Here is a 17079-nt window from a genome sequence, read left to right as displayed (position 1 = left end):
AACAAACAAGTTAACATAATGAATTCATGTACCTTTCAGGAAGTTAAACAGGAGCAGAGGTCATCCTGAGTCCCCGGGCTGAGATCCCAGACGGTAACTGTCTACAAGATTCTCTTGTGTCTCCAGGGACCCATGCTGAGGGTTAGTAAAGTAGTGCAGCCCAGAGACTGCAAATGGCAGTGGGCGGGGCTGCTCACCTGGTGTCTCCAGAACCTGCTGGCTCTCCTGCTGAATGTGTTCCCACTGCTTAATGAGCCAGGTGTGACTGCCCCACTGTGTTAAAAACCTTTACCCAGTTAAGGCTTTCTGATATAATCACTGGGGGAAGGGAGAAGAAAGCCTTGAAAGCAAATTCTCCACTGGGGAATAGAAACCAAGCAACTATGAACGCTGCAACCACTACATGACTTGTAAGTCGCATAAACAGTACTGAATTCTCAGCCTAGGCATCCAGAAGATGAAAACTGGCAGCCGTATTCATTCAACAAAATCTTATGGAGACTCTACCCAAACCAGCTCAACCTGGTTTCTGTAACTAGTAGCGCTAGTGAGCTACTTGGATCCTAAGGGTTTGAATATGAAAGATTTGAGCACACAGTCTAGTTGGAGGCCAGTGTGGTAAGAGCCGACTCAGACAGATACAAGGCCAGACAAGCGCTTGGTGAGGGGTTGGGGGGCATATGATGAGAAAAAATGTCCAGGAGGCAGTGACTCTGAGATGAGTCTGGAAGTGTGTTACTCAGCTCCTTTGGCTGTTTACAGACAACACCTTCTGCTGGTAACAGCTCTGTAAATTTCCTCCATGACCATGTGGCTTATGCAGAGAGTAGGAAGAAAACTAGGATAAATAAGAGAATAGAATGAGAGAATCTTGTGTTGAGAGGCCAAGAAAGGAACACAAACCTGACCTATTAAGTATGCATTATCATTCCCACTTTACAGGTGAAAAAGCTGAGACTTGTGTTAAGGGTTGCGCAACGTTGAACCCAACCCAGTCGGTATGACGCCAGGGCCTAAACTTTATTCTGAATACTCATATGGCTAGGCTTTCAGTCCTTAGCTTTCCATTCAAGCACTGCCAGTTTCAGACCAGTTTGAGAAAAAAAGCTCTGTTTCCTGGCAGGAATAGCAGTCCCACATGGAATTTAAAAAGTGATGCTTAAGAGAAAGGTGTGCCTTACTACACTTCAGATCTCATCATTCCCAGGGACTGCCTTATAAAGAAGGAATGATTCATGCCAGAGTAAATGGCAGCCTTGAACCATTGCCCAGCCTCTTACATGTGGGCTGTGAGCACTGAAGGGGGTTGCACAGTACTTAAAAAAAAAAAAAAAAAAAAGGAATAATTCAACAAAAATTCTGAGGCAATACCTGCCTTTATGGTCGCCTTCTCTGAAGAATGAATATGCATCACCATTATACTATGGGTGTGCTTTTGATGACACCAATAGTCACCTACATGTTTTCCTAGTATTGTCTCCAGGCTTCTTCGGTTACTAGATTGTAAAATTGAAGAATTGCCAACTATCAAAGCACAGAAAGACTAGGTATCCGAGTTCCATTGTCTTCTAACCACTTCTACGTGATTTTCCACAGTCCTGCTTACATTTTATTATCATTAAAATTGGTTTACCAGGGTTCTGTCCATTTCTGTATACCTTTATCAAGTCATGCAAACTGATAGCAGAGGCCACTGGAATTTGGAAACATGAGTTTAAATCCTAGCCCTGCCATTACATAGCACTGAGTACATGATTTTTAAATTCCTTTCTTAGTTTCTTTATCTGTCAGTGATAATAGCCATCTCATAGGATTTATTTTAAGATGAAGTACCGTAATATCCACAAAAGCATGGTGAGCTTCTCTTCAGATTACTCTCCTTTTCTTTTGTTTGGTGCACTGGAGTATCCCCAAGTGCTTTTAACAATCACAGAAAAAGTAACCTGAGTTCCAGATGGTCTTTAATGGTATAGTCTTTGAAATGTATAATCTGTGTATGACAGATAGGGCATGTCTTTATTAACCAGCGTGTTTAATTAACTGGAACATTTTGTTTTGCAAACAACTGGAATAATAGGAATACTGCAATTTAGTAAAGCCAATTAAAACTTTCTGAAAATTTAAGATGATGTCATTATTATTCCTTTTTTTTTTTAGATTTAGCCCTGGAGTTTACATAGTACCTGAGACATCATTATAAAATACTGTTTTTGAAGAGTGTATTTTCTCATAAAAAAAATACTTTCTCAAATTAATAGGACCCTAGTAGAAGCTTACACATTTCCTCTCTTCCACTGTTTACCCTTCCCCCACCCCTCACTGAATCCTCTGAATTTTTTTTTTTAAAGGCAGTTTCCCCAAATTTCTGGAGATTTTTTGTTGTCGTTTTTACTAACAACTTATTTTGGTGGTGTATTTTGTTGCTTTTGCTGCTGCTGCTGTTATTTTTTGAGAATGAAAGCGATTTTAGTACGTTGCCAGCCAAGCTGAAGGAACAAATGGGAGAACAGAGAGGAAACGAATGGAGAGGAACGACGGGCCGAAAGAGACGTAGGTGGAGCCATCATGGACGCAGGTAGAGGGGCTAAAACTGTAAAGGTAAAAAGACACGCCGCAAGTCATCCCTCAGTAGTGGTGATTGATAAACGAAAGCACATAGACGTTCTGAGGTAGAGGAATGCATTTGTAGCATGCAATTGTTTGCTTTTTCTCAGGAACATGGAAGTATGGCGGGTCATAGGATGAGAGGAAGTGAATATGAACAGGGGCTTGAGTGCGTTCCCTAAGGAAGGCAGTAAGATGTTCACTAACAATAAGTCACAGCACTGCCCAGCAGCCCAGTGGACCCAGCTGCATTTAAACACTATCAGCTTTGCTGGGAAACTCATGAGCCTAGTTACAAGACGTATCTGGCAAGTCCAGTTGGGAACCCAAGAGCTGGTGAGTGGGCAGGTGGATGTGTGGAAAAGCTGAAGTCCCAACTGATCACAAGATGCTGATCAGGGAAGCCAGTGAAGTCTCCCGCAGCAAGCATGACACTGGGAAAACTAAAAGGGCTGCAGGGACGGACAAAAGCAGATTCTGTGATTTTTTTTCCTGCTGTTTTCATTCTTTTCAGGATGGGTACATTGTGCCGCTACTGAATCCCCAGGCTGAGATAAAAGATGCAGGGCTTTGAGACATTTTGAAGGTGAGAAAACTAACTGCCTTGTAAACTTCACCAGGAGTCATTGTCTAACCATGTGTTCAGTTATTCAACTACAGGTTTTGGTATTGTTTCTCGGCCATGCTGTACACCACTAATAGATTGTATCTATACATTTCCCTTCTTCCTTATCTTCCGGCTTGATAAAGCTTCCCCACATGCTCCCCCATGTAACATCTCTGCATTCTGTGACAATGGTGGGATCTGTCATGGCTCTTTAGAAGCTTACCAGGATGTACCATTATTGAAGAGGAAATCATCCACATACCTGATCTGTTTTGTCTCTCAACTCTGTGTCCACAAACTCCTGAGGATCCTCGGTTCTGAAGTTCAAGAATAGGAGCAGAGGAATCTTCGGTGACAGATAGCGGAGACAGTTGTCTGCTGATGCCACTGTGTGAACTGGGGCAGTTGGCTCCTGGTTTACATCGAGTGACTGATGATCTGGTGGTACCTGGGAAGACAGAGTTCACACCAGGTTAAAAACTGCCTGAAGAAAAAAAATGGAAGTAGATTTTATTTATTTAATTATTGTTTGGAAACAGGGTCTCACTCTGTTGCCCAGGCTGGAGTGCAGTGGTGTGATCTTGGCTCACTGCAGCCTCTGCCTCCTGGGTTCAAGTGATTCTCTGCCTCAGCCTCCCAAATAGCTGGAATTAAAGGTGTATGTCACCACACCCAGCTAATTTTTGTATTTTTTGTAGAAACAGTGTTTTGCCATGTTGGTAAGGCTGGCAGAAGTGGATTTTAAAGGCCTGAGCAGTAAAATATATGGTAGCAACAATCACAGTCCTAATGAGCTTATTTCAAACTCTATAAAAAAGGGCTCGTAAAAAGAAAAATGCTATAGCAAGGTCTGTGCCTATAAGATCAAGACTCTTTTAGATAAATCTATTAGCTAGAAATGAATGCTGGAAGATGGTGTTTGGGTTGGTACTTGCATTCGGAATTAATACTTAACATAGTTAAATAGTTTAAGGCAAGGAAAGCACAGTGTTCTGTTATTTTCCACTCTACCCTTTTCTTCCTAAGGCTAACCGTCAATTTCCTGACTGGTAAAACTGCCAATAGTATTTCCAACAAACTGACCATTACACTTTTCCATGGGCTTGATCACTAAAATTTAATTTCAATCACTGCTAGCCTCTATTTGACTTTATAGATGAAAATCCACAGGCCAAACCCCCCTCCTAATTCTGATTAATCAAACAAGAATCTCCAACCCGGGGTCAACTTCATGGGTCAACAGCCAGTATAGTCACATAGGGTGCTGTGCTCAGAAGGGCCCATCCTGCCACTTTCCACCCCTCAGCCCCAATTATCCTATCCAAATGATGCGTCCATCAACATTAAGAGATTAACACTGGTACATCACTATTAACCAAATTCCAAACTTCCTTTGGATTTCACTAGTTTTATCACTAAAGTGCTTTTTCTAGAACCTATTCATGGTACACATTACATTTAAGCATCATGTCCCTTTATCCATTTATGGTCTGAGATAGTCTTGTTTATCATGATCTTGACAGTTCTAAAGAGAGCCGTTGAAGTATTTTGTAGTCTGTCAATTTGAATTTGCCAGATATTTTCTCTCATGGTTATAGTGGGTTCGTAGATTTTCAGAAGGAATACCACAGAGGTAAAATATCCTCCTCCGCATATAATATCTGCCATTACAGGCTACCAACAAGACTTGTTATTGATGTTAATTGTGATCACCTGGCCAAGTTCGAGTTGGCCAGGTCTCTCTACTGTCTTTTTTTTCCCCTTTTCCATGCTGTTGTCTTCACTAGCCAGTAACAGTCCAGCCCATACTCTAGGGTGGGGAAGGGGTGGGGTGCTAAGCTTCACTTTCTGGAGTTGGCGGGGGGTCTACATATATTATTTGGAACTCTTCTGTAATGATAATTTGTTTCTTTTTCGCCTTGGTTTAGTCTCTATTTATTGATATTAGTATAGGCTCATGAATATTTATTTCATACTTTGGGTTATGATCAAACCTGCATTGTTTGGCTTCTGAGTACTTTTGACTTGTTCCCATTCCTTTGTGTTTGGGCACTTCCTTAATTTCTGGCACTGCAAGATGCCCTGGGTTGATCTTACAGTTTCCCTGTCTCACTCCTGAAATTAATGATTTCCCCAAGTATTTCTATTTCTATTCTATTTCTTTGGAATAATGGTTGCCAGAGCCTAGGATGGATAGTGTGTTGAGGGTGGAGGGAGTGTGGATAAGGTTAATGAGTACAAAAATAGAATAAGATCTAATATTTGAAAGCACAAGAGGGTGACTACAGTCAACAATAATTGATCATAGATTATAAAATAACTAAGATTATAACTGGAATGTTTGTAACACAAGTGATAAATGCTTGAGGTGATAGATGACCCATTTACCCTGATGTGATTATAAAGGAAATTTATTGTATGTCTGTATAAAAATATCTCATGTACCCCATAAAGATATATACCTACTATGCACCCATAAAAATAAAATCTACTATTTAATGTTGGATCTAAAAATTAAAAAATTAGTTACTCAAAAAGTTAACAGAAGCATTATATACTAACTGCTATACTTAATGCTATGTTACTATTGTTATAAAAGTGTCAAAAATATCCAGTGTTCTTATTTATTTTATATATCCAGAATATTTATTGTGCCTTGTACAACTATGCTTCCAATTGGACAGTTCAAGTTCAATAGAAACAGACTGTCTGAAATTCAGTGAACTCTCAATTATTCATGTTCTTCAAGAGCGGATGATGCTCAGATACTTTAAGAGTCTTTTAAAATGTATCTTTTTACTTTTATAAAAGATATGCCTTCTCTTCTTTTCTCAAAGTAATACTGGGTTTCATTTTCCCAATATTCCATTCCTAATCCCTTTGCAATTACAGGTGAAAACAAGAAAGTCTCGAAACAGGTTGGATAGCAAGTTGGGATGGGATTGAGATAAAATAGTGGCCAGGGTTACCTAAAAAGCTGGTAATTTGTGTGTAGCTAGCAAGCGTTGAATTTATAAGCCACACAAGTGATTTATCTTCCTTTCTCATTTTCACTAAAATATTATGTCCTGGCTTCCGTACCTCCTGTTCCTTATGTGATAAACTGCCAAACCCATTGCCTGCTGCTAACTGCCTCCCACTGGTCAGTTTGTGGAAGAGATCCAAGAGTAGTTCATCCATAGGAGACATTTTAATCACTGCCTTAAACAATGCAAACTTTAAACTTCAGTGCCAGACCTGGACACATATTCAGGGCTTGGGCTATGAAACAATTATCTATCTCTGATCCTGGAAGTGAAAACATTGTCTCATCCTCTATGGTCTTGTACCATTTAGTGACTCTAAAGCCAACCCTGAAAAAAAGTAAACATTTAGAATGTCACCTGGGATGTAGTCAAGGATCATAAATAAATTATATCTATTTTCTGTTTTGTATGCAACAATGAGTGCCTGAGTGGAACCAGAGATTGGAAATTCAGTTAGTAAACAGCATTCAGACTTTACTAAGTATTGTGAACAAACTGTATTAGGAGTGATGGGTGGGTGCTATCTCATTAGTCACACCAGATGATCCCCTATCCTTCTTAAAGACATCTCACCTAACCCATAGGAGTGGGACCATCTTGGGCCATTTTTCCTATTTGGCCCAGAAAGAGAATATGATTTCTTCATCTGCCCAAATTCCATTTGATTCAACAAGTAGTTATTAAGCACCTATTATGCGCTACCTGACTTCAAACTGTACTACAAGGCTACAGTAATCAAAACAGCATGGTACTGGTATCAAAACAGAGATATAGACCAATGGAACAGAATAGAGGTTTCGGAGGCAACGCCACACATCTACAACCATCTGGATCTTTGACAAACCTGAGAAAACAAGCAATGGGGAAAGGGTTCCCTGTTTAATAAATGGTGTTGGGAAAACTGGCTAGTCATGTGCAAAAAGCAGAAACTGGACCCCTTCCTGACACCTTACACTAAAATTAACTCCAGATGAATTAAAGACTTAAACATAATACCAAAAACCACAAAAACCTTAGAATAAAACCTAGGCAAAACCATTCAGGACATAGGCATAGGCAAGGACTTCATGACTAAAACACCAAAAACATCGGCAACAAAAGCCAAAATAGACAAATGGGATCTTATTAAATTCCAGAGCTTCTGCACAGCAAAAGAAACAATCATTAGAGTGAACTGGCAACCAAGAGAATGGGAAAAACATTTTGCAATTTACCCATTTGACAAAGGACTTATATCCAAAATCTACAAGTAACCAAAACAGATTACAAGAAAAAAAAACCCATTCAAAAGTGGGCAAAGGATATGAACAGTTTTCAAAAAAAGACATATATGAGGCCAACAAACATATGAAAAAATGCTCATCATCACTGGTCATTAGAGAAATGCAAATCAAAACTACATTGAGATACCATCTCACACCATTTAGAATGGCATTCACTAAAAAATCTGGAGACAGATGTGGAGAAATAGAAACACTTTTACACTGTTGGTGGGAGTGTAAATTAATTCAATAATTGTGGGAGACAGTGTGGCGATTCCTCAAGTATGTAGAAACAGAAATTCCATTTGACCCAGCAATCCCATTACTGGGTATATATCCAAGGGATTATAAATTGTTCTATTATAAGGACACATGCACATGTATGTTCACAGCAGCACTGTTTACAATAGCAAAGACTTGGCACCAACCCAAATGCCCATCGATGATAGACTGGATAGGGAGAATGCGGCACATATATGCTGTGGAATACTATGCAGCCATAAAAAACGATGAGTTCGTGTCCTTTGTTGGGACATGGATGAACCTGGAGACCATCATTCTCAGCCAACTGACATAGGAACAAACAAGCACGGCATGTTCTCACTCACAGGTGGGTGTTGGACAATGAGAACACATGAACACAGGGAGGGGAGCATCACACACTGAGGTCTGGGTGGGGGGACTAGGGGAGGAATAGTTGTGGGTAGGGAGTTGGGAAGGAATAACATGAGGAGAAACGCCAGATATAGGTGATGGGGATGGAGGCAGCAAACCACATCCATGTATGTACCTATGCAACAATCGTGCATGTTCTTTACATGTACCCCAGAACCTAAAATGCAATAAAATACATATTTTTTTAAAAAAAAACTGGCGTTAACTATTTTCAATTCATCTTTTATAAGTGTGCTGCTTCTAAAGCTCCAAAGCGTTTTCCATGACTAAGATATTATAAGCACTGAAGAAACGTAACCCTGGATTTTTCACTTGATGTTGGTTGGCAGCCATAATTATTACTCTGTCATTTTTTCTTATAAAAAGAAAATATCAATAACTCAACAAAATATTATATGGACAGTTATATTTCAGCTTGTTTTTTTACTCATATTCTGTTGGATTTCAGTGGCAACAAATATTTCCTTGTAGTAAGATTATTGTCATCAGTTTTTTCATAGAAATCCATATGGAATTTGGTTTAAGTGTTCCTCTTTTCTTAGGTAAGCATATAGCCCTGAAATTACTGCAAAGGATCAGCATGGTGGATAGTCAATGCACAAGCAATGGAAACTTTTCAATTTATTCTCTAAAAGCCAAAATCCTCGGCACAATTCCATTGTACTTCTCAAGTATTAAGTTTTTCAACCCTTCCCTCCCTCCTCCTGCTAGTAGTCCCCAGTGTCTATTGCTGCCATCTTTATATCCATGAGTAGCCAATATTTAGCTCCCACTTACAAGTGAGAACATGTAGCATTTGAAAAAGCTTTTGATTTCTAATTCATTTTTTATTTATCCAAAATCTGTATCTGAAAGGATGGAGTACTAATAATTATATATCTGTTACAAACCTCTTATCCCTAAAATAGTAGTAATCTCTCTAGAACACAATTTATCTTCTCTACATGTAACTGACTGGTAGTCGGTTGAAATCAAAGGTTATATCACTGCTATCTATTTTTACAATGTAAAAACAAAAATGCCTAGTATTTTATTTAACACCTACTATGTACAAAAAGCCTTGTATATATTATCTCTAGACCTCACAACAATACTTTTGGGTGTATTATACTACCCCCATTTTAGAGATGAGGAAAGTGTTTTTCCAATAGCTAAATGTTGATGAAAACTCAGGTGTGTCAACTTCCAAAGCCCGTATTCTCTCCAGTGTACCTCACTGCTTTTCCGTCTCAGCTAATCAGTTTTACTGAGCTCTTTCTGTATGCAAAACGGTTAGAATCTTATTGGAAAGATAATATATACTTCCCAAATGCCTCAATACATTAAGGTGAGCAATTCAGTAGCACAGAAAATAAGGATAAATATTGTTCACAAAGTGGAGAGATTAATTTCAGCCTGATGTTAAAAAAAAAAAAAATGCTTCATAAAGAACAATGGATTCAAACAGATCAAAAAGCAAGGCAAGGTTTGGATAGGAGAAGAGCGTAGGGCAGCTTCCAACACAGGAATGTATACATTTTGTCCTTTTAACTGTGGAGAGCAAACGAGGTACTTAATGTGTTTTGTAGAGGGATGATGGCTTAAAAACAGAATTTTGGGAAGGCAAATTTGGCAAGAGAGGGTAGGATACTCGCTACAGAGAGAAACTGGAGGGAAGATACTTATTTGGAAGTTGTTAATCCAAAATGCAGTCTTTAAGGGGAGCTGAAATTTGTGCTGCAGTAGAATCTTTTCTCTGGCTAGGATCATCATTCAGATGATGATGGTGGGAAGAACATTAATAATAGTATTAACGATAATAGTGTTCAGAACGTAAAGCACAATGATCATACCTTGTACATATAAGCCAGTTATAATTACTCCTCCCTGTCATGACCTTGTACAATGCAACTACAGAGCCACTTCCCCTGGGCCTGCAAATGCCAGAGGAGCTCCACTTTTATACTGGTCAAGCACAGGTTCTGGATTCATATATTAACGAAGTGGTTGGGATTAAGACATTTTCTCTGTTCCCTTCCCCCAAATCAAGTCTTATCCTTAACATTTGGTTGTTTCTATCCTTTAAGACCCTGTATCTCCCTCCAGCTTCAAGTTTTAACCCTCAGTTTTGCCCAAGAATAACCCCCTGTCCCTAAACTACGGCTCCAAACACACCCATGTCTTATTAAGTCTAAAGTTGTTTTCCTGATTCCAGCTACCTCTTATCGTGTCCAGACCTAGAATCTGTCTCCTCAGCCTTCTTACTTTCTATACCCTCTGTCATCTGTAGAATTAGACTGTAGAATAACTTTGATGATTTCTTCTGAACATTTATAGAAATCTGAAATGGACTTTTAAGTATTCCTAAGGTACTTAAGAAACATTTTTAAAATCTATTTTGCTGATTCTAGATATGAATCAGCGGAAATACCCCAAAATTGCTTTTAAAATGTTCTCGGTGTGAGATAGTCCTGGTCTTTAAATAATTACCCAGATAATAGAAAGTGCTTTTCATTGCAAAAGAACAAACAACAATTAAAAAAAAAAAAATGTCAGCCCAGTTATCAACTCCCTAAATATATTTAACATGGCTGTCTTAGACTTCCGTCCTATGCTTAGCTACCCAACACCCCTTTCCTGCTTAGGGGGAGTTCCCCCTCCCTCATTCTATAGGGAACAGTGCCCCACTCTTACAGTGGAAGCTGAAGGAAGCCAAATAATTCTCCTTGTTCTTGGCAACAAGACGTAGGTATGTCTTGGTTTCAGCCCATCAGATGCTGCTATCCAGACTTAGAATCTCCTGGAAGCCAGGATGGTTAAAGCCCCACGAATAACAGTAGCAACAGGCTGTTGGGTAGTTGGGTAGAAATGGCAGCATCTCAGCCAGATTGTTCCAGCTGTCTGGCTCTGAAGGCCTCTTAATTCCTGCACATTTTCCAAGGCTCTGTGACCCTCTCCTCCCAAAGCCAGCCAGTAAATCTCCATTTTGCTTAACAGCCCTAGGGTAACATTTCTGTGGCTTGCAACCAAGAATCCTTCTGATACCAACTTTACAGGACATTCCCATACCCCCAACTCTGCAGACCCTTCCCCACTTCATCTGTTCCCCTTCTCTCTGACGTCTTCACTCACTAGTTATCTCTGCATTACAACTATCTCTATGGTGACAGTCTTTGTTCTCAGAAAGAGACCTTTTGAGAGTATTAAGCAAAATTTTCTGGATTTCCCACCAGATTCCCTGTAAAAGCCAATGATAGACATTTTTAAGGAAGTGTAGATGGCTGTTACCACTGATGAGCACTCGGAGGCAAGTTTGCTTGTGGAAGAGAGCTGGTTGATTCCCAAGTGAGGGTAGAAACAATCTCTTAGATACACCAACATCACTTATTTCCCATATCACTCCAGTCACTGTGATAATGCCAACAGCAAGTGGAGATTCATTTCTATACAGTGAAAAGGCTAGTTTTGATAGGTCTGAAATAATTCAGTTTAACCCAAGAAACAAAAACAAATTGAGCATTCACTTTAGAACATTTCTCAAAGAGATCAGCCCATTAAATTGAAGCAAAATAGATAAGAAAATGCTATGCTTTATTTTAGGACTACAACTAACCAAAGAGGTGAAAGAGCTCTACAAGGAGAGTTATAAACACTGCTGAAAGAAATCATAGATGACACAAATACGTGGAAAAACATACCATGCTCATGGATTGGAACAATCAATATTAAAATAGCCATACTGCATGAAGCAGTTTATAGATTCAACACTATTGCTATCAAACTATCAATGTCATTTTTTTTCACAGAAATGGGAAAAACTATTCTAAAATTTATGTGGAACCAAAAAAAAAAAAAAAAAACCCAAATAGCCAAAGCAATCCTAAGCAAAAAAGAACAAAGCCAGAGGCATCACATTACCTGACTTCAAACTAATACTACAAGCCTACAGTAAACAAAACAGCATGGCACTGGTACAAAAACAGACACATAGACCAATGGAACAGAATAGGGAACCCAGAAATAAAGCTGCATATCTACAACCATCTGATCTTTGACAAAACTGGCAAAAATAAGCAACAGGAAAAAGGATCCCTCTTCAATAAATGGTGCTAGAGTAACTGGGTATCCATGTGCAAAAGAACGAAACTGGATGCATGCCTATTGCCATATACAAAAATTAACTCAAGATGGATCAAACACTTAAATATAAGACTTCATACTATAAAAATCCTGGAAGAAAACCCAGTAAATACCATTCTCAGTATCAGCCTAGGCAAAGAATTTATGGCTAAGTCCCCAAAAGCAGTTGAAACACACACACACACACACACACACACACACACACACACACACACCCCTTGACTAATGAGACCTAATTAAACTGAAGAGCTTCTACACACCAAGAAAAACTATTAATGAAGTGAACAGACAGCCTACAGAATGAGAGAAAATATTCACCAACTATATATCTGACAAAGGTCTATTACCCAGAATCTATAAGGAACTTAAATCAACAAGAAAGAAGCAAATAACCTCATAAAAGGTGGGGAAAGGACATGAACAGACACTTCTGAAAGCAGACATACAAACGGCCAAGAAATATATGAAAAAATGCTTATTATCACTAAGCACCAAAGAAATGCAAATCAAAACCACAGTGACCTGCCATCTCACATCAATCAGAATGGCTTTTGTTAAAAAGTAAAAAAAATAAAAATAAAAAAAAATAAGATGTTGGCGAGGCTGCAGAAAAAAATGAAATACTTATATACTGTTGGTGGGAATGTAAATTAGTTCAACCATGGTGGAGGGTAACTTGGAGATTTCTCAAAGAACTGAGAGTAGAACTGGAATCCAAACTAGCAATTCCACTACTGAGTATACACCCTAAGGAAAATACATTTGTCTACCAAAAAGACATGTGCACCCATATGTTCATCACAGCACTATTTACAGTTGTAAAGACATAGAATCAACCCAGGTGCCTATTAGTAGTGAATTGGCTTAAAAAAAACAAAACAAAACAAAAAACAACAACTGGTACATATATACCATGGAATATGACAGCCACAAAAGAGAATGAACTTACATCCTTCGCAACAACATGGATACAGCTGAACACCATTATCTTAAGTGAACTAATGCAGAAACAGAAAACCACATACCACATGTTCTCACTTGCAAGTGGGAGCTAAACACTGTATAGACATGGTCATAAAAATAGGAACAGTAAACACTGGGGAAGACAAGAGGGAGAAGGATGGGAGGCTGATAGGGTTGAAAAAAGTCTCTATTGGTTACTATACTCACTACCTGGGTGATGGATTCATTTGTACCCCGAACCTCAGCATCATACTAAAGGCCTTTGTGACAAACCTGTACATGTATCCCCTGATTCTAAAATAAAAGTTGAAAAAAGAAAAGGCTATGCTGTATGAAGAAAACGAAGTGCGATATTGGCCTGGTATAAGTCTACAGATGAGCTACTCCCAGAGTATTAAACAAAGTTCCGAATGTTGTACCTTTGAATAAACATCTCTTTCTTCTGGGTGGCAAGATGCTGGCATGACGATTATAAGACTACTTTGCTTTCTATAATACATACATATTTCTTCAAAAACACAAATAATGGCATTTTAAAGCTCATATTTTAGATGCAGTGGGGAGTGCTTATGCTTGAAATAATATCTTACTCAAACAACTGATTTTAATTTGTTTTCTATTTCTGGATTTTCATATGTTGAGCTTGCTTTCCTGAATCACCCAGTTTGCTTTCATTAACTTTCATAGTGACTTTTCTTCTATTTGAAGCTTTTCTTTTTGCCCCCAATTCTTGATTTCCTTGTAACTTGAACCAGGTTATTTACCCACATACAAGTGTATACAAAGCGTACTGAAGTCCTTATTGCATCTTGTGCACTACCATCACCATGTTGTAATGTCACCACTGCTCTGACAAGCTTGGCAAATACTCCCTATGGACTGTAGAAACCCTCTACTTACAAATTCTTCCCTTGTACGCTCTCCTGGAACACCTTTTCCAAATGGTCCTGGCAAATTTTATTTATTTATTTTTATTACTATTTTTTTAATTGCATTTTGTTTTGGGGTACATGTGAAGAACATGCAAGATTGTTGCATAGGTACACACATGGCAGTGTGATTTGCTGCCTTCCTCCCCTTCCCCTATATCTGACATTTCTCCCCATGCTATCTCTCCCCACCTCCCCACCATCCCGTCCCTCCCCCATTTCCCCTCAACAGACCCCAGTGTGTAGTGCTTCCCTCCCTGTGTCCATGTGTTCTCATTGTTCAACACCCACCTATTTCTTGATTGGTAGATTTGAAAATGCATTAATAAGGCAGTCTCTTAATTCATTATAGTTCAAAACTCAATTTGGAATAAATCAAGAAACCTGTGGCTACTGGCCTAATTCTGTGATGACTAACTAACTGAGAAGTTATGGATGCCTACTGTGTCCCTACCAGTGCCTGCTCCTCAGGGAAGAACAAGAAGGCATGCTGCTTGCCCTCATTTTTTTATGGGCCAGGAGGGGAAAAGCCAATTATACAAGCAATTTCTTTAAAGAGTGCTAAATGCCAAGTGGGTGGACAAGCCAGCCTTTACTCTGGGAGGCAATTCACTGCACAGCCCCTTGCCAGTACTGATGGTCCACAAATATCTTCTCTTGGGGAAGTGGGCTTTTGTACTGGAAGCCTATGGATCAATTCGCAAACTATTTATGCCTTGTTCATTAGCAGAAAGAAAGAAATGGGCAGATGAGCATGCCAGGGAACAGCTAATGTTTCATTTGTCACCCAGGGGAGCAGTGCCAGTCAGGAACTGGCAGAGACAGCTGCTTGGGCAGCTCTGCTGTGATTTAAGCCACACGCTAAATGAAACTATTTTCAAGTTTCTGCCTCTGGGGATATAAGCTAAACAACCAGCATCAGTTTGTTTTCACAATTGTTATGGGTATCCACACCTGCCAGAGATGGGCTGAAATAGTCTTTGGACCTAAACCCGCAATGGTCAGTCCCAGCTCCATGCTCACAGAAGCCTCTTCCTCACTTACCTAAAGCCTATCCTCCCTTCAAAGTCCTGTTCAAAGCCTAACACCAATCTGGCTCAATGCCCACTTCCAAGGCGCTCACTGCCATTTGAAAGGACTTAAGTAGGGAAGTGTAATGATCAGAGGTGGGTTTTTAGAAGATCACTGTGTAATGTGGAGAATGGACTGAGAGGAAGTAAAACTGGAGGTAGAATGACCTGTTAAGAGAACACTGGATATCTAGGAAAGAGATGATAGTGGCCTTGAAGGGGTGGCAGCAGTGAAGTTAAAGAGAGGGCGATTGAACAGTATTGCAGAAATGGAATGGATATAACTTGGTAAGTAATTGAATGTGGGTGTAGAAATGAGAGTGAAAGAGTGATCAAGAGTAAGTATCAGTTTCTGTGCTGGACAAGTGAATTGATAAAACACCATTCACAGTGCTAGAAAAAGGAGCTGGTTTGTGGGAAGGGTGATGAATTCAGTCTTAGACATGGTGAGTTTAAGTGCATGAAACTCATCCAAGGAGAGATAGTCAGTAGGCAGCTGGACACATGGGTCTAGAGTTCAGAAAACACGTTTGGGCTGGAGACAGATTTGAGAGTCATCAGTATATGTACCTGTCACTGAATCTATGGGAGGCATTATGCACGAAATTGGGTTCCACTCTCTCCCCGCTCCATCAGATTCACATACTGAAGTTCTAACCCTCAGTGCCTAAGCACATGACCTTATTTACAGATAACACCTTTACAGAGGTGATCAAATTAAAATGAAGTCATTAAGGTGGACCCTAATTCCATATGATCGGTGTCCTTCTAAAAAGAGAAAATTGGGGCACACACATTCATGGGGAGAACACCAGGTAAAGATGAAGCCAGAGAAAGAATGGATGTTTTATAAGCCAAGGAATGCCAAAAATTGCCAAAAACAAAAACAAAAAACACTAGAAGCCATGGGGGAGGTGTGGAACAGACTGCCTCCCACAAGCCTCCGAAGAAAGCAACCTCGTGGACACCCGGACCTTGGACTTAGCACTGTGAGACAATACATTTCTGTTGTTTCAGCCACCATGTTTGTGGAGCTTTGTTACAGCAGCCCTGGCAAACTCATACAGGAGAAGATGAGATCAGCCAGAAGGAAAATGTTGACTGAGAACTGCAGGTAACAAGGTCTGAGACTCAAGAAACCCAGTAATTTAAAAGGATATGAATCTATAAAAAAACGGCCCAAAAGATGGAGGGAAAAAAACTCAAGAAATTATAACGATAGAGAAATCAAAGGAAGAGAATGGGAGAAGGTGGCCATGGTACAAGTGTGACTTCAGTGACATGACAGTCATTGTTGATTTTGGAAAGAGCACTGTTGGTGGAATAGCAGGAGCGAAAACCAGATTGGCTTTTATTGAGAAACAGGTGGGAGATGAGAAAGCGCATGCAGGAAATATAGACAGAACACAAAAGCAAAGACCAAGGAAACACTTTTCTATGCAGAGATTTTGAAAACACAGAAACTGTGTTAATTTAAGGAGTCAAGAAACCGTCCAAAAATCTGTTATGTGGGAGGTGGGGATGGACACATATGCAGACAGATGGATGGATGGATAGATGGATGGATGGATGGATGGATGGATGGATAGATGGATGGATAGATGGATGGATGAAAAGATGGCAGATGGCAGATTCAGATAATTCAGGTTGGTTTTATTAGAAAAAAGATCATGTTTTATTTACAGTGTAAAAAAAATTATAAAACTCAGACATGGTTTTGTGATTTAATAGAAGAAGATGTGAAGCTTTGTTAAGCTCCTGGAAATCCTGCTATCCTGACTTCAGGAAAAACTGGTTTGGCATGCTTATCACCTCTCTGCTCCC

The 17079-nt window shown here is 39.5% G+C and overlaps 1 protein-coding gene, 1 long non-coding RNA gene and 1 pseudogene across 6 annotated transcripts in view; 2 read left to right on the top strand and 1 right to left on the bottom strand.

The window, feature by feature from the left end:
• The window catches only part of LOC141583617 (uncharacterized), a 99394-nt gene extending 95914 nt beyond the window's left edge, over nt 1–3480 (top strand). For all 4 annotated transcript variants that reach the window (XR_012516300.1, XR_012516298.1, XR_012516299.1 and 1 more), the window contains exons 11-12: nt 40–3190; nt 3355–3480. This is a non-coding gene — a long non-coding RNA (uncharacterized LOC141583617). The remainder of the gene's footprint in view (nt 1–39; nt 3191–3354) is intronic.
• SLC35F4 (solute carrier family 35 member F4) overlaps nt 1–17079 on the bottom strand; it is a 285938-nt gene that overhangs the window by 27702 nt on the left and 241157 nt on the right. For both annotated transcript variants that reach the window (XM_010341053.3, XM_003930487.3), the window contains exon 2: nt 3474–3659. In XM_010341053.3, coding sequence (XP_010339355.3) covers nt 3474–3659 — 186 coding nt within the window. The remainder of the gene's footprint in view (nt 1–3473; nt 3660–17079) is intronic.
• On the top strand, nt 1227–1316 carry LOC120364161 (small nucleolar RNA SNORA42/SNORA80 family; annotated as a pseudogene).

Source organism: Saimiri boliviensis, chromosome 2 (genome assembly GCF_048565385.1).
Source record: "Saimiri boliviensis isolate mSaiBol1 chromosome 2, mSaiBol1.pri, whole genome shotgun sequence".
NCBI lineage: Eukaryota > Metazoa > Chordata > Mammalia > Primates > Cebidae > Saimiri > Saimiri boliviensis.
The sequence above is the reverse complement of the archived record's forward strand: the minus strand, read 5'-3'. Positions and strand labels throughout refer to the sequence as shown.